Source organism: Taeniopygia guttata, chromosome 2 (genome assembly GCF_048771995.1).
Source record: "Taeniopygia guttata chromosome 2, bTaeGut7.mat, whole genome shotgun sequence".
Classification (NCBI taxonomy): Eukaryota; Metazoa; Chordata; class Aves; order Passeriformes; family Estrildidae; genus Taeniopygia; species Taeniopygia guttata.
The window spans coordinates 21217848-21236221 of NC_133026.1; the positions used below are offsets into that span (position 1 = coordinate 21217848).

At 37.4% G+C, this 18374-nt stretch overlaps 1 protein-coding gene across 4 annotated transcripts in view; it reads left to right on the plus strand.

The window, feature by feature from the left end:
* Nucleotides 1–1714: 1714 nt before the first annotated feature.
* The window catches only part of MINDY3 (MINDY lysine 48 deubiquitinase 3), a 49830-nt gene continuing 33170 nt past the window's right edge, over nucleotides 1715–18374 (plus strand). Inside the window, exons 1-9 of one of the 4 annotated variants that reach the window (XM_072925498.1) lie at nucleotides 1715–2055; nucleotides 3937–4012; nucleotides 8648–8727; nucleotides 9854–9911; nucleotides 10346–10519; nucleotides 14032–14083; nucleotides 15926–16040; nucleotides 16466–16539; nucleotides 16997–17076. In XM_072925498.1, coding sequence (XP_072781599.1) covers nucleotides 10396–10519; nucleotides 14032–14083; nucleotides 15926–16040; nucleotides 16466–16539; nucleotides 16997–17076 — 445 coding nt within the window. In that variant the 5' untranslated portion in view covers nucleotides 1715–2055; nucleotides 3937–4012; nucleotides 8648–8727; nucleotides 9854–9911; nucleotides 10346–10395. Of the gene's footprint in view, nucleotides 2056–2511; nucleotides 2569–3936; nucleotides 4013–6889; nucleotides 7012–8647; nucleotides 8728–9853; nucleotides 9912–10345; nucleotides 10520–14031; nucleotides 14084–15925; nucleotides 16041–16465; nucleotides 16540–16996; nucleotides 17077–18374 lie in introns of those variants that run through there. The other 3 variants (XM_072925497.1, XM_030264611.4, XM_041714397.2) reach the window with 3 other exon arrangements.

Sequence of the window (18374 nt, forward strand, 5' to 3'; positions counted from 1 at the left end):
TTCCAGCCTTTTGGTGCTTCTGGGTGATGCTATACAACTTCTCTGCCATACAGCAGTTGCCATCACCCCATTGCAGGTTCAGTATCCTTGTTTTACAGTGCCTTCTTCCCTCTCTCTACTGAATTGTTTTTCAGATTGCACCCTGAGCATCCATGACAATATAAATTTTCTTTCTTACAACAAGCCCAGGAATTTGAAAAGCTGGCCTAAAACTTGCACTTCTCCCCTCTGCCTTGTAAAACCTTCCTATTAATGGATATGGTCTGAAATTTGTTGAGCTGACTTAGACTTGCACCATGGCACCATTTTGACGATTACTTTTATTAAATACTTCACATGTATATAAAACAACATACTTTAAAATAAATGCACTTTGGTATTTTCCTCCTGCTCATGGGATGTTTACAATTTCAAGTCTGGTATATCCATCTGGTGTATCAAAATTTGCTTTTTACTGCACTATTGATTCGAAAGACACAAAACCTAGCAACATGATGACCTTTGCTATAGTACATACAGAACTTAATTTTGTTGTCATGATGCCTTTAATTCTAATTAAATTCCTTCTCATTGTTTGAAGTTCTTTCTTCATGATAAAAATCAAAAAGTGTCCATTATAATTGCATTATTTATTTCCAGAATCCATTCTGATTATTGACATTGAAGGAAATCGATGACTTGTCAGTAATTACTCAGAAAATGCTTAACTGTGCATATACTTGAAAACGTTTAAAAATCAGAAGTACAACCACCCCATCTTCTGATCAATTTGTGGTATGACATGTCAGAAAACTCAGAAACATGCTTGATATTGGTTATTTTCATATTTAATTTAGAATGATTGTACATGTAATAGCCTCAATATGTGCTCAATCTTTACAAAAGCACTTAAGTATATGATGAAAAACAAGGAACTACTGGAGAGGGTCCAGTGGTGGGCCAAGCAAATGATTAATGGACTGGACCATCTCTTGTACAAGCAGGGACTGCTGGAACTAGGCATCTTCAGTCTAGAGAAGACTGAAAGGGAATTTCATCAATGCAGATAAATACTTCAAAGGTGAGTGCCAAGAGGGTGGTGCCAGGCCCTTTTCACTGGTGCCCAGCAACATGATGAGCAATAGCCATAAACTAAAACACAGAAAGTTACACCTCAGCATGAAATACAATTTTTTTATATTGGGGGTGGCAGTGCACTGGCACAGGCTGCCCAAGGAGCTCATGAAGTCTTTCTCCGAAGACATTCAAATCCCACCTGGAAACTTTCCTGTCACAGGCTCCAGGTGACTGCCTTAGAAACGGCTTGGACCAGCTGATGTGGAGATCGTTAAAAGGGAGATTCAGATTCGATTATTAGAAATATCTTTTTCACCGTTACAGTGGTCAGGCATTGGAACAGGTTGCCCAGGGAGGGGGTGCAGCCAGCATGCCCGAAGTGTTTAACAGGTGTCTGGATCTGGCGCTTATGATGTGGTTTAGTAGTTACAGTGGCAGTGATGGGTGATGGTTGGACTTGATGCTCGTAAAGGTCCCTTCCAACGCCGATGGTTCTATGATTCTCAATCTCCAAAGCTCCCTTCCAACCTTACCGACACAGTAATTAAGAAAGTAGGCACAACACCGCAGCTCCATTTAGGCAGCACACGGCAGGCAAAATTCCAAGTGCGAATACAAAACAGCTTCATCTCGGGAACGTTCAATTCGAAAGGCTGCTCCCTAAGCGAACAGCTCCGTCCCGGACCTGTCACAGCACCGACCACCGCACACGGCCCCGGCCCGCGGAAGCAGCAGGGGCTGCTGGGGAAGCGGAAGGGAAGCGGAAAGGCCGCCCCGCCCCGCCCCGCCCGGCCCGGCCCCGCCCCGCCCGCGCGGCCCCGCCCCCGCCTCTCTGCGCAGGGGCCGCCGGAGCCGCCGGAGCCGCCGCGCCCGCCCGGCGCCGGGGCCGCCGCCGCCCCGCCATGTCCGAGGCGGGCCAGGAGCTCGTCCACCTGGTGTGGGGCAAGAAGGCCGGGCCCCGCGGGCTGGCCGACACCATCTTCTGCCGCTGGGCGCAAGGTACCTGCGTGCGCCGTGCCCCGCCGGCCCTTCCCGCCCCGCTGCCCGCCCGCCGGGGCACGCCCGCAGCGCCCTCCCGCAGCGCCCCGGCCGCCCCCGCGCCGCGGGGCCGTGTGCTGAGGGGCGCCGTGCCTCGGGCGCTGCTCCTGCGCCTGTGCCAGCGGCACCTCCGCGCTGGCCCACGCGGGAAAATGATGCAGCAGCTTCCCTTGCTAAATAATTATTTTGGTTTTTTGCAGCATAATCGTCTTTAGTCACACATCTCCACAGGAACTTAAAATTGTGTAGAGAAGGGTCTGAATTTCTTAAATATAACAACGGCGTCTTATGTCGTGATTTTACGTAGCTTGTGGAAACGAACATAAGTTGTGCTTTGGTTTTGGTTTTTTCGTGATGAACATATGAGTCACAGTAAAGCGGGGCCGAACTTGGGACAGAGGCAGATTTGATTTTTGAACTGGTTATTTGACCATGTGGAAGCAGGTGCATGCCAGTATTAGGACATGTCGAGAGGTAAAGCACTAGTAACGCGGGAACATGTCGTATTTGTAAGGTGTTTTTTCTGCATCTAAGTTGTGTATACAGTGCATCATTTCTTCTTGATGATAACTTGTTGGTGATCCTTAAAAGTGCAGTTGCAATGCTTGCCTATAAGAATTATATGCAAGGAATCAGTCTGTGTGCCTGTCCTGGCTGAAAGAAAGGAATAATAGCCTTTTCTATAACTGGCTGTGGGTTTGGAGGAATTCCAGTAATGATTCATGTTCATGATAAAACTATTGATTCCTGGAGAAAATTTGTAAGTGAAATAGTGTATAGTGGAATTTATAGATAAAAAAGAAATATATCCAGGTCTTGGGTTAAAGTTGTTTGAAACAGAAGTTTCTTAGCGTCCTCTGTTCCTTTTTGGTTTTTTTTAACACGGTTGTTGTCATCTGTATCGTTTCAGTAGATTTGGGAGCTACATAGATGCTCCTCACTACTGGACATAGTATATTACCAGACTCATATTTTTTTCCCTAGGTTTATGTGTCTTCAGATAACTCAGTGATAAATATTTAGGAAAAAAAGCCAAGTTCCTCCTAAGATCTAGAATTTAAGCAGGCACAGCAAAGCCATTGCTTTTCCTAATAAAATTGTTTATTGATACATAATTACTTTCTGTAATATCTCTTTAAGTTTTGGTAATGTTGCGGTTTCAGTATAAGGTGTCGGCAAAGTCAGAAAAGAGGAATTGGTGTTTAAAGGCTTAATTATTTCTTTAACTGGTAATGTTGGATTGCCACATTTGAAGGTTTAAAGATAATTTTTATGAGAAATTTCAGCAATTTCAAAATTTATTAAAATGTGTGTTATAATGCGCTGTACTTGTGATTGAGTGAAGACTTAATGGAAAAGGTCTCTGGAGTTCTTGGTGGCTTCTGCAATGGAGCTATTTCCAGTCTGTCTTTAGGGAAAGTCCTGTGACTAGAATATGTAGTGTACCTGTTCCCTTCTCTATATCCCTCTCAGTATAATCAATTTTGTGTAGCAGAACCCCGTGACATTAAGTTAGACTGTTTGGAGGTCTTGTACTGAGAATCAAAACAGTCAGTTCCAATCACTTACCTTGTGTTGCTGCATAATACTTTCACCCAGCTTTCAGTTTCTATCTTGTTGAAAAAGTTCTGCAGCATTTACTTGCTGCAAAGGAGGCCCATCAACACTGACTCATCAAGATTTAAAAGAAAAAACACCCAAACAAATATATAAAGCTTTATTATTTCCAAAAACTTGAAAGTCTAAAAGATAGACCCTGTTCCACATAAAAAGTGCTGAAAGCATCAAACAACTAATTTGGGGTTGGATTTTTTTGTTTGTTTTTATTTCTTTTGCTTGTAGTGCCAGCACTGGCATTTGTTTTGGATACTTGCTGAACATCATCTGATCCTTTCTCAAACCCTTTGGAAGCTGAGAGGTATGATTTTCATTTGTAAAGAAAAGTAGGCAGTAGGGAGGGTGTTGGGGAAGGTAAGACTGATAGCTGTCAGTTTCTCAGTGAAGACGGTGCATTCCAGGAATCCTGTTATGCACCAGACTCATTGACCATCATACTCATTTGAAGACAGGCTGATTTGCAAGCAGATACAGAACTGACTCCAGCTCATGTGGGTGTTTGTTGGAAGTTAGTAGCAGTAATTCCCTCAGGTTTCTGCATTGGCAACTTTAAATATATTGGTTTTATTCCAGACCTAACAAAGGTATGGCTGTAAAGTTGTTGTGAGGGTTTTTGTGTGAGTTTGAATGTGTGAGTTTGAACCTTGTGGATTCCATTTACCAGAATCCTGAAAGCAGACACAGGGATGTAGTCCAAAGCCTCAGTCTGCTCTTCGGTGTTTCCTGGCATAGATGTGAAGACTTGGGAGGGAGCTGAGAAGATGACCGAACCCTAAAGGAACATACCTATGTTAGGAGTAAATTTCTCCATTGATCCAAGGCACAAATTTCATGTATAGAACTGCTCTTCAGATCATCCCCAAGACATGAGACATCATGTCTGTCCAGTATAAGTGTCTGGCAGGTTTGGGCACAGCATCCTTTCAGAATTACGTAAGCTGTGTTCTCCCTGGTTCTTGGAAAGAAATATATGGATTGGTCTTCTCCAACAAGCATTTAACCGCAAAAGCATAGTGGGAAGTACAGTTTGTGTATATGGATACAGTGTAAAAAGGTCCATTTTGTTTGGATTCTCTTCCGGCTTCCTGGTAGCCTACCAGGTAGTTTGTATACGTTCCTTAATCCCTTACAGGACTTTCTGTCTCTTTAGCCACAATCTGCTCAGCGGAGTTTTGTTGTGGTATTGCTATAGTAAATCCTCCTTTCTTTATGTGGGCAGGAAAATGTTTTTTGTTTGCTGAGGTTTTTTCTCCCCACAGAAAATTTCAGAAGTTTCATTTTACTGTAATGATACACGTGGAAAACCCAAAGCCACAAGCAAAATGTGTATCATTCTATTCCCAGTGCTAGAGAAAGAATGAAACATTAAGGTACATTGTAAACCTCATGCTTGGGTAATAATGTGTTGTTCTAGTGTTTCTGTCTGGCAGGTTTTGTATCCCAAAAGAGAAAAAGAAATGCACTTCCATGGTGAGAGGTGGCTGAAGTCACTTGGTTCGTTCAGCTTGGAGAAGAGGAGACTGAGGGGAGACCTCCTCATGGTCTTCAACATCCACACAAGGGGAAGTGAAGGGGCAGGTTCTGATCTCTTCACTCTTGTGACTAGTGACAGGACTTGAGAAAACAGCATGAAACTGAGTCAGAGGAGGTTTAGGTTGGGTATCAGGAAAAGGTTTGAAAAACCAGAAGGTGGTTGAGCGCTGGAATGGGCTTCCCACGTAAGTGGTTTTAGCACCAAGCCTGACAGAGTTCAGGTGCATTTGGACAGCACTCTCAGGCACATGGTATAACTCTTAGGGTGTCATGTACAGGAACAAGGATTGGACTTGATGACCCATGTGGTTCCCTTCCAACTCAACATATTCTGTGATTCTAGGACAAAAGGTGGATAGTGCAGTGTCTTTATAGCTAGATTGGATCAGCAAGGATCGCCTGTTCGTGTTGCGTGCTCTTTGCTAATTCCCTTGTCTCTTCATTCAGGTAGAACTGAGTTTTGTACAGAGTGAAAATACTGAAGAGACACAGCATCCTTTGTGAAATGACAGTTAAATCTATGGTGTCTTGCATGGAAAAAATATTTTTTAGAAATAGGCTAGTAATAAAAAGATGCAAGAAGGCAGTGGAGTAGTCATAATAGAAGATTGAATGGGTTTTGTAGTACTTTGGACTGTGATGTGGTATATTAGATGAAGGACAACAGTGGTTAATTAAGTCACACACTAATTTTGGTAAACTGTACATAGAAGAGCTAAGAAGTAGATGCAAGAAAGAAACATGGACATTCATAAATGCAAAATGGGGAAATAAGGAGAATAAAACTTTGTGTTGTGTGATTATAGTGGACAAACAAATTTCTCAGTGTCATTACTCAAAATATTGGGCAATGCACTGGCTACCAACAGGAACTTAGATCCACTTCATCTCCCTGTCACGCTGCCTCAAAAGGTTAAAGAAGCAGAGCAGTAGCGATGTTGAAAAAATTGGGTCAATGCAGTGTTTAATAGGGTTATAGATGACATGGAAGATATATGGTAATGACATTATTTTATGTTTCTTGCAGGGAAATGTTTCTAATTATACTCATGGATAAAAGGCAGGAAAATTAATTTTAAAACAATATTTTGGCTGTGTTGCACTTTTTTTTTTTTTCCTTGAGTGAAAAGAGCTGTATGATAGATATGAAAAGTTGAGAGAGAGTAAGCAGAAGTTACTCTGGATCAAAGATGCTCATCTTGGTAGCTTAAAGGGTGGCCAGGTCATTCTTAAGGATCAGAAGGAAGAATGTGGGGTTGATGAGTGTTTACAGAGATTACCCAAAATGTGACTGTTTTAGAGGGTTAAAAAGGTAAGCAGGTGTGGTTTAAGGCTGAGGTAGACTTGAACTCAGCTGGAGCTTGGAATGCTGATTTCTGAAATTCTACAGAATTGGAAGTCAGCTCAGGTAAAACTTTTTTAAAAGAGCAAGACCATACTGCCTGAAGCCCATTGTCTTGCTTAACAGCTTTTAGAATCTTAATATTTATTAAGCAGCATTTAAGTAATAAGAAGTGTTTCCTTGGGTATTTTATATGTGTTTTACCTGTGGTTGTATTCTGTGAAATTCTGTGTGATGCCGACTTTACATTTTCTTCATATTTGTATTCATTCTGGTGGATCACTTGATGTTTTTTGTTTTTAGGAAGCAATTTTGAAAAACAGGGCAGGGTTAAGCTGAGACAGTTCATGCCTTCTATAAGAAGCCTGAAGAATGTGAAGCAAATTCAAGATTTCTTAAGTGTGGTTTAGTGGTACCACAACCAAGTATGTTGTTTTTCTGCAGAAACAAATAATTAAAAAAACTAAAAAAGCTCTTTTGTTGACGTGTGCTTAGATGGCATGCAGTAACGCTTCAAAGCAGAGGAGGACTTACTTTTTAATATTCCAAGCCTGCACAAACCAATTCAGAAAGTTAAAGGGACTGATGATATTTCTTAGTAGGGTATGTTAACAGGGCAGTGAAATTGCATTAATGCAAACTTTGCTTCAAGTAGGAATTAATGGAGCTTCATTGCCACATCAGTTGATGTCAGATCTAAGTATGTTGGCTTGACATAGGCACCTACATTTTGGATATAAAATATATCTTTGTAATGTATGTTTGCACATGTGGTTAAAAATAACCTGGAGCCTTTGGTCAGATACAGCAGAAATCCCATGGCTACCCTGGTCCTTTAAAAAAATAAAAATTCACATTGCTGTGGAAGAACTACTATTCTGTGGTGAAGTATGGTGTACAAAATGTGCACTTGTCCTATCTCTTGCTGCCTGGGATGATGTACTTGCCATGCTGTAGTGTGGGGGGATGCATTTCCTCAGTTCAAATTCACATTCAGGGCTTAGAGTGCTTTTGTTGTGGCAGCATGTAATCCTACAGAATTGGGAAGAGTAGAATTTGTGGGAGAGTAGCATTGAACTTTCTGCTGAGACTGACACTGTCAGTCCATGACAAGATGCATGTGTATCCCCTTTCTGCCTGCCCCCACTTGCTTGTGTGTGCTGGTTACTTGCTGGCTACAGTTGCATGGTTTCTAGATTACAGTGAACTAGAATGACTTTGGCACAATCTTATCATTACTTAAAAGGATAATGCAAAACACCACTCACTCTAAGTTGCTGTGTGTCAGCTTCATCAAGGTAATTGCATGTGCATTTATCAATGAGAAATGAAGGATAAGAATCACCTATCTTAAAGACAAGTTTAAGGGCAAGATGGTAATGAAACAAATTTGCTGCAATTGCTCCAGTATTTGCTTTATTATGTGACTGTAATATAATTCTAAATACAAATAATTAATACAAAGCATTAAAAGCTAAAGGGGGAAAATAGGTGATGTTGCATCTCAGTAAATGTAGTGTATCTTCTGTGAAAGAACACCATTAAGAGGTTTGATGCAGGGATTGCAAGTGAATATTTAAGCTACTCAGCATATTTCAATCTTAATAGGATGTGCTGATAGGTCAAAAATGAGATCAGTGGGAGGCATACTGTGCCATTCATCAGGAATAGAAGTGTATTTTGTGTGTTCAGTGAAGGTTCCAAGATGTATTTTTATTACAGATGTAGACAAAATAATACACTAATTTAAATTTATTGATAAGAAATAAACTATCATAAAATAAAAACCATGGTTTAAGTTAAAATTTCTTTTGTTTAAAACTCTTAACTCTTGGACCTTTGTGGTCATGATTTAATTGAAGATATAAATAATTAATGTCTGTCCTTTCATCTGTATTCATGACTTTTTTGCTTCAGATAGTTTAACCATATGCAGTTACATTATCAAGGAAACAAAAACCTGATTTTTAAAGGTAAATAAATCAGGTGTCATTTCTGTTAGGGAAGGAATATACATAGTTGTTTACATAATTCATGAAATAAAATCTTTTCATTTGACAGGATTTGTTTTTAGTGACTCTGAATCAACTGCATTAGAGCAATTTGAAGGTGGCCCTTGTGCAGTGATAGCACCTGTGCAGGTAAGATGAATTTATTGTGGGAATCGTTTAAAATCAGTGAGCCCAAAATTTGTTCTTTATATATTTGTAGCTGAAATAAAAATGAAAAATTTGCAGGTCAGTTGTATTTTGATTTCATAATTAAAGTGTGGAGGAGACAAAATCTCTGTAAAAAGGCAGGGATGAGCATGGGCTGATTTTGAACGATAAATTTGCAGAAGGACATTTGTTTGAGGAAATGCAGCAGGCTGATCCAAGCAGAAGTAACTTCAAAATCAGGAATGCATTGTAAAAGGGAGAAGAAAAAGATCAGATACAAATTTAATCCTAATCCTTTCATATCTCTTGAATTCCCTGCCTATAAGGGTAATGTCTGTCACAGTGTCTGATTTTTTTTTTTTTTTTTTTTTGTAATTTTGTATTAGAAATATTTGAAGTAGTTGATTTTCACATCTAGCAATGTTTGCAAAAAAAATCTGTTTAAAAAAAAATCTGTAATGGGAGAACAGGGTGAATGTGTCAGGAAAGCAGTGAAATCTGAACCAGTTGTTTCAGAGGTGCTAAAAATACCTGAAATAGCAAGACTCTGTTTCATGAAGTTTCTTTTTTCATTGTTCCTTCTCTGTGCCTTGGAGGTTTTTTTGTTTTGCTTTTTTTTAATTGCAGCATTACGTTAGTGTTGATGATAAAACAAAGCATAGGAAATGTGGAGATGCATAGGATTTCTTTAACCTGATCTGCAGGTTATTATTTTAAATAGTTAAAGGAGGTGGGCTTGTTATCTACTAAAGTTAGTGACTAGAGATGTCTTGTAACACTGGTCAGTTATTCTGAAAAACATTTGTGCCTCCATTCCTGCAGTCCTGTGAGTTTGGAGGTGCATATGCTGATATGCACTATGTGTATTTGAAGTGTACTTGAGGTTCAAACTTAATGGTGGCTATGAGGCCACCTTTGTAGCTGGTTTGATGGGGAAAAGTCAGTAAACAGGGCAGGCTCAGAGTCTTGTTCTGAATGGTAAGCAGTTTGAAACTCTTTTAAAAACATGCAAAAATGCTTTGGTGCTTGTGACATAACGCAAAAGGTAGTGTTTTTATTTTATTTTATTTGTTGTATTTTAATAATATTTTATTCTTTGGTAACAAAGGCATTCCTTTTGAAGAGGCTTTTTACCAGTGAAAAGTCTTCTTGGAGAGACTGTCCAGGTACTCAGACACTTTTTTTTTCCCCCTCGTTATTTTTTTTCATTTTATTTATTTGTAAAACTTGCATTAGTTAAAAAAACTTAAAATATTTCACACTTTGTGTTCGTCCATATTGTATGTATACTATGTGCTTCAGAACTCCTATTTGAGAGGTCTATGCTGGTCCTTAATACTTCTGTGTTCTAGAAGTATTTAATTGAAATCCTTTATTAAGAAAGGGAATGGATTACAAATCCTATAAAACCACATTTTGCTAAAGACAGCCTTATAATCTTTGGTCCAGTAGAGTTGAAGAGCAATTAACATTAGTAATTAATGAGATAAAAGTAATAATTATTTAGATCTCATTAATGTATAAAACAGATACTAGTAGCTTATATATGAATGACAGTGGTTCTCAGCAATCAGACTCATGTAGGTTTCTGATCTTTCAGAAGAGGAGCAGAAGAACCTTCTCTGTCATACACTATGTGATATTTTGGAAATGGCTTGCTCTGATAATTCTGAGTCATACTGTCTGGCAACATGGATAAGAGGAAAAACAACCGAAGAAACTGCTAGTATTTCTGAAAGTCCTGCAGAATCTAGTCATCAAGAGGAGCAACCTTGTAAGATGCATTTCTGTGCTAAATTACCCATTACTTAATGAAGTATTACATGGTTTTTGAAGGACCACTGCTGTTTTATTAATTCACAGGTGGGGGGTTTGCCTTTGTGATTCCATTAGCAAAAGACAGATTTTTGTCTGTTGTAATTAGAGGCATTCATCCTTTTTGCTGAAAGCAATGTGATGCCTTATCACTGGAGTTCTAACATATATGTTTCTTTAGAATTTCAGCAATCTCCATAATCTTCAGTTTTATTTTGTAATTTACTGGGACCTGATGCATCTTTAATTTTGAAACATCTATGTGCTTCTTAACACTGGAAGAATACTTGTCACTTATGACTTCAGAAGAATTTTGTATAAAATTCTCCAATGCTTTATTTATTCTAAATTATTCTGGATCCTCTGTTATGGAGAAGTAGCCTTTTCCCATTTGTCTGTGCAGTACCAAACAGTTTAAATCACCTTCTGGTAAATTACCATATTTTTTTTGTAGTTTGGAAGTTTGGAGTTCTTCAGTTACCTACTTTTTGCAAATGTCTTCACTCCTTCATGAGTTACTGACATTAAGGATCCAGGAGACATCATCTGTTGCACTAAGATGAGGCATCCAGTCATATCTAACTACTACAGAGTTAGTGACATGGGAAGTTTGCCTGTGCGCATGTGATCGGAGAGATGTATTTATTAATCTTTGAACAGGAAAGATCTAATGTGTTAAAAGATAACCTGCTCTTTCTTTTAGTTTTTGTTCACAATTTGTGCCTTAAGAAATATGAAAATCTCTTCACATGAGAACATATTGCTTTAGAGGTGCTATCTTTTGATGGAAGGAATATGTTATTCATCAGTTTGTGGCATAACTACAAAGTAAGATTTGGACAAATAGAATTTATATGTGTGCAGCTGGTTATAGAAATTTGTAGTGCTGGAGCTCTTTCAAAGTCATCTTCATCTGCTTCTAGCAAATACTCCCTGTGCTTGAGGAGGCTCAAACAATAATAATTAAAATTATATTTAATTGCAAAAACAGACGGTCAGTGCATAAGAGCTCCAAGGTGAGCATTTTTTAAAGTAAGAATAAGTATTATAAAGTAAGAAAAAGTATTATAAAGTTTTATCTGCAAATTTTTTGTTTTATCCTTTGCAAGATAAGGCAGCTGTAACTCTGAAATTGCTTTTTTTCCTTTTTTTAGTTGTCTTGCCAGTGATAGCAAGTTTGTTTTCTAGATGAAGTGAAGCAGAGACTAGGTATCTACAGGATCTTACTAATTAATGTATTGCTTGATTCCAAAGGACTTTTAACTGTAGAAAATGTTCAACAATGTTTTTAAACATACACTCAAGTAAATAATTACTGAACACTGACACTTATGAACTAATCCATTCTATTACATAACTACATTTTTCATTTTTTCACATTTCTGTGCAAGTCTTCAAGTTCTGCCTGACTTGTCCTTAATAACATGGAATGTGCTCAAGGAAGGCCAGGGATATATTTCCCATGTACAGCCTGCTTGTGTTGTGGGCAATGTTGATCTCTTTCATTGTTTCTATTCTACATTCCCTGCTAGACACTGAGTGCACCTCTCCTATGTACAGCATTTTGGCTTCTGTGTGTAATGCTTACTGATTTAAGATATATTTTAGTTAGGTTTGGGCTTTTTTCCCTTCCTCTGTCCTGCCTGTAAAACATCTTCTTAACCTGGTTAGGGCTGGGACAGAGATGTTAAGGAGAAGATACTGTGAGTAATGTAAAGTTGTGTAGCTGCTAGTGCATTTATTTCTTGCTTGGCTGTTGCACTCAATAAAAATAGAAACTGGCATTGTTGTAGTTGATAGGACTTAAGAGATGAGTTGGGTGAGCAAGGAGTATTAGAGATACAGTTCCATATGGCAAGTGTTTGAGAATTGAATATGGGGGTATGTTTATAATAAAGTAATGAAAAATGCTTAGACACAGCATGATACAGTATCATTAAAGAATTTCTAAACAATTGTATTTCTCATGCATCTCACATTCTCTTGCTGTTTGTTCTTTTTCGTTCTACTAAGCACTGTCTTTATTTAGCATTGTTTGGGTTATGTATGGCTCTACTTCTCTTTAGAATTTCTACTTATTTCCCTTTATTTCAAATAGTAATTATCTTAGCATTTCACTCTGTTCTTTAGTAACAGAATGAAACTGCCTATCATCCTGCTCTGTGAACAAAAGGTGGATTCGAGAACACTTACTGAATGCAATAGCATTTTTCATCTGCTTTTGTGGTGCATAGAAGTCACTTGTTGGCCATGTGTTGGCTTTAGTAGTGCAAGTTCCCAGGTTCAAAGATTGCTTTATATGAGTTAGTCCCTCTAACCTTCTGCTTACAAAAACATGTGTTCTTCAAGCAAGGTTAGTTTTTGCAGCATTTTCTGCAATTTAGATTCATTGTTTCATATTTTATAAAAATGTCTTAAAAATACATTCTGTTAAGTCCTGTTTTACTCTTGGTAATTTAAGGAATTCCTTATAGTTATTCAAATGGCAAAAGCTTTAATTTTTAAGGCTGCTGCTGTATTTCTTAAATCAAAAATGGAAGTATTCTGTTGCTTAAGAATCAGTTCTATTTGCATGTAGGGCAAATTAAGTACATCTTTCAAAATGCAATCAGAATAGGCATAAAATGCCTTTTGGGGAATTCTGGTGGGAAGAATTGATCAGTGGTACTAGCCCTAATGGCTTCAGATCTTAACTGGATTGTATGCAGCCACATTCTGTAGCTTGGTGATCAGACATTGTTTAAATATTCAGCATCAGGTAGTATCAATCAGAAAGCAAAAAAAGTTTTGTGTACTGCTCTACTAGCAGAAAGATAAAGGAAAGGTATAAAGCCTGTGTTGAACTTGGGAAGACACTAATGCTGTATTTTTTTATGTCCTGGACACACACTAATTTGAAAGGCTGTTTATCCATTATTGAAATAAAACAACAGGAACTTATTTAAAAACAGAATGTGTAATGCTGTTTGGAGTAATTCTTTTTTCATTTGTAATAAATAACCATTAAAGGGGAAAAAACCAAACTAAATTTCAGTAACCGAGGTATATATTCAAAGAAAAAATACAGCTTACCTACACTGATAAAATGATCCAAATAATCATGCTTGCTTTTCTAGGAAATGGTACTTCTTGTTGACCTCCAAAATTATATCTATAGTATGCATATGCTTGGTGACTTTGTGACAACCACATTTTGTACAAAATCAACAGCTCAGTATATGACAAATATTTCCAACACGCCAGTGGCTTTGTGCTTTTAATAAATTGATTAGTCCAAATAGAAATGTTCTTACTAATTTGTGTGGTGGAATCTTAATGTTGCAGTAAATTAGTTTATACTAATCATTTAAATTTAAATGTCAGGAGAGGATTAAAAATATAATTAGAGCTTGAAAGTATTCTAGCTTGCTGTGTGTATCTTGTGTCATTTTTTTGCCATGTGTAGTGCTGAAAAGTGTCTCTTGTGTATAGCTGCCTTGGCTGTCGAAGAGCTTGGCTTTGAGCGATTTCATGCATTAATTCAGTAAGTAATATGTTGGAACATTTAAAATACAATATTTTGAAGTTGCACTTATATTCACAGGCCTGAAAGGGGTATGGTGAGGAACTTCTTATGTATTACTCATCAGGTTAAACTTAGATTTCAAGTTTTGGTTTGGGGATTTTGTGGGTTTTTTTTGCATTTTAGCCATTTTAAATGGAATATAATTTTGAGCATAAGTATTAGACTTTAAAATAAAACTGGAGCAATGTAATATGATAAATTGGCTAGATAGTTTATGCTTTTCAAGTTTATGAAAACAGAGTTCTGGGAGTCCAATCAAGATTACCATTTAAGTGAAAGATGATAATCTTCAATAATTATATAATGTCATCAGTACTTTTTCCTGATTTGAGATATCATAAGAAACATTTTTTAAAATGTTTCATATACAAGACTGATTTTTGTTTCTTACTTTAAACACTGTTCTTTTTTGGGGGTCTAAACCCAGAGCTCACAGTTCTAGTTAGCCTTTTATCTTCACAGTGAATAGTTGGGTAAATATTATACAAATCAATCCCCAAAGAGTAAATAAAGAGCAGCAGAATTCCAAAAAACACCTGAGATGGAAAATGTTGCTAATTACAACTGAAATAACCACAACTCATTTCATCAGTAGTAATTATAGTTTATTTTTTAAACCTATTGTCATATAAGGAAATAAGAAAGAGGAGAATATAAAATTTTTATAAACTTAGCTGATCAAAACACTAATTTCCCACCCTTTCTCCTCCTCTCCTGCTCTTCCCTTCAGTCTTTGGACTTGTGGTACCGAATAAATTTTTTTCTGTCGTTCTCACTGGGAATCAATACTTTGGCATTTGCCTTTAGTCATGAAATGGATTTCAGAACTGGCTTTGCCTTGCATACCTTGTATGCTGTATGTACTCTACTGATGAAGAAAGGATGTTTAGAAATCGAGTATTAGCCAGAATAAACCCATCTATGGATACATTTTTGTAGATCTTTGTTTCTTTTTTAAACAAAGCTTACTAAAAGTGTGCAATAAATCAGAAAGAAAATATTGTACTGTTTGTGTAAGATAAGCTAAGATTATGATCTAGTTTGAATTACTCAAACTAATGTTTGTGTTCTGAAATGTAATATTTAGCTCTAACTATCCAAGGAATTGCAAGTGTGTTGCTTCACTCGGATATGGATGAATTTCTTCCCTTCCTCAGTTTTTTTCCTTTTTAAACATATGATCACATGGTGTTACCTTATCATTCAGGCAGTCACCATAAGTCACCAATAAGATAGTATCCCCAATGTCAATGTACTGCTGTTCAATGTTTTGAACTATTTGCTTTTTCCAGAGCTAGTGTCTAACAAAGTCAAATTCCTATGGGAAATAAAATAATTGCTTCAAAAGCCTGAAAGATTGTCTTACCTGGTTAAGCAGAAGGTTTATTTCTCCATTGTTTATGAGCTGAATGTCATTCAGAACACTGTATAATGTAAATGTTATTTCGGTGACATAGTCTATTTGCAATTTCAGTAACAGTGTTTTATGGAATTATAGTAGTGGTGCAAGCCACTCAGCTCTTTCACATGTATATGTAACTTTATGGTTAGTGTTTGCATATAAAAATAGTTCATTTTTGCATTTTGCTCCAGAATTATTTATCATCTGCAGATGGCAGTTACCATAACTCCAGAGGAGCTGCTGTGTCATTCTGTATATAACACCGGAGCTGTTCTACTTTGATATTTTCATGTTAGGTGTTAGTAATTCTTGGCAGTGCTTTGTGACACTGTTCTAATACTTCATCTAAATACATACTTCTCTTCTGTCGTTTGTTTGTTATTGTTTTTTGTCTTTAGCAAACGAGCATTCAAAAGCTTCCCTGAACTGAAGGCTGCAGTTTGGGATCAATATTCAGCATGGACAAACAGATTTGGAGTATTGCTCTTTCTGTATTCTGTAATATTGACAAAGGTTTGTGGGTTGCTTGATGTATTTTTTGGGTGGGTTTTATTTCTTTGTTATGAGAAAGTTTGATCATGTAACCCTTTTTCTGTAAAAGGTGAATAAATAAACTGATGAACTAAGTCAAGTCCAGATAAATTGGTGAAATGATATCTTCATCTATGTTGCAGTACAGTTCCAGGTTAAAAATTTGAAAGGCTTAGTCCTTTGTGGGTTTTTGGGTTCTGGTTTGTCTTTTTCTCTTTGGATCTGGGAGGCTTACACATTTTGAAAACATCCTGGATGTTTGAAAACATCTTCCTTTGAAGAGAAAGCAGCCTGTTATCAGTTAATGTAAAAACATCAGCCTCCCAGTGTTTCACTGTTGCATTCTGTTGTATAAATGTTGCAGCTCATTCCTTAAGACAGAAAAAATGTTTCTAATTTTTCTACAGGGTATAGAAAACATAAAAAATGAAATTGAAGATGCAACTGAACCATTGATAGATCCTGTTTATGGTCATGGAAGGTAAAAAAGTTTGGTACCACTTAAAATAGATTTTTGGGCTAATTCTGGTCTTCTGTAACTGATAATTCTTTTAGGAAGTTACTGACATTGAAAAAGAGACTCAATTGTAACTTGAAAATAACTAAAAGCAGCACTGAAAAGTGTGTCTATTTCACTTCTAACTCCTATTGGTACATCAGTTCTGAGGAAATGCTTCTGTTCTCGTTGAATTTTCAGATGGATAATTGTCAAATTCAGGCCTACATTCTATATCAATTTCGTGTTTGAAAGAGAAGAGATGATAATTAGTGTTCCTGAATTAAAATACACACTAGTTAATGGAAAATAGTTACAAAATGTCTGCTTGGGTAATCCAGTAATTTGTTTTATTTTGTTACAGAAAACCGCATTTTTTTGAAATAAATTTCCTGTCCCTTTTCATTTCTTATTTCTCACATATTTTCTTTCTGTTGTGTAGCCAAAGTTTGATTAATCTGCTGTTGACTGGACATGCTGTTTCTAACGTGTGGGATGGAGACAGAGAATGTTCAGGAATGAGTAAGTTGGTGCTAGTTTATGCTTGTTATTTTTACATATTCTGAGATGCTGACCTATAGATTTGGAATATATTCCATTTCTGTTTTGTTAGTCTCCTTGTTTACTGCCCTTCGAATTAAGTAGACTTCAAATGGAAATAAAGCATACTGCACAAAATTGATGTTAGTATCAGTGAATACAGGATTGTCAGCTACAAGTTGAACGTAGATGTTACCTGATGACCTGAATGATGGAAGGGAGTGCAGGCTCTATAATTTGGGAAGTTTGAAGACAAGGCCACCGTTCAATACAGCCACATCAAACTAGAGAAATGGACTGACAGTAATGTCCCGAGATGTACCCAAGTCCTACACCCAGGAATGAATATTCCCGTGGAACAGCACTGGCTGGCTTGGAAGCAGCCTCGTAGAAAAGGACCCAAGGCCCCTGTGGGCAGTGAGTTGTGCTCAGTCACTGGTGTGTCCTTCTGGCAAAGAAGGGCTGTGCAGGAGGGTAGCCAGCAGCTGAAGAGAAATGGTGGTTCTTTCCCTCTCTCTGGCACAGGTGAGACCACCTATGGAGTGGTGTGTCCAGTTTTGGGCTCCCCAGTGCAAGAAAGACATTAACATAGTGGAGTGATTCAGTGGAGGCTCGTGATTAGAGGGCTTTTGTGGTTTTGGGGTTTCATTTTACAAATAGAGATTATATGAAAACAGGAACAGTTTGAATTGTTCACATCTCCTCTTTAACTGCTACAAAGTCGATCTCGGGTTCATCAGCATGTTTCTTACAATGATTTTCCATCATCTAAGTCAGCACATAAAATATTTACTTGAAATGAGGTTCATGAAAGACCTGAATCAAAATGCTCTGGTTTGATGATGAACAAGTAATATAATCTCCCTTGAGAGATTTTAGACCTGCACTTGGTTATGATTTCATGCAACCTATGCTTTCAGACTTACAGAATATCATTTGGATATTCTATTTAACTTTCCTCTATTTGACATTGTTATCATTTATCCCCCCTATTTCTTGTAGAAATGTGTTTCAATTAGCCTTCTGGGTTTTATCTGTATGTTTTCTTCAGTATTTTTAATTTTCTCTTTTTGATTATGATATATCAGTCTGAATTTTTAGATTATGATTAATCAATCAATCTGAATTTTCGAGGAGCTTTCCTTTACATTAGGCTAAATTGCTGTTCCGCAATTCAATATATTGATTTCGAAAACTGTGAGTTCGTTCCCTCATTTGCCTTACAGATTATCTTCTGGTAGGCTTTATTTCTTAGTTATCCAAGTTGGAATTTTTTTCTT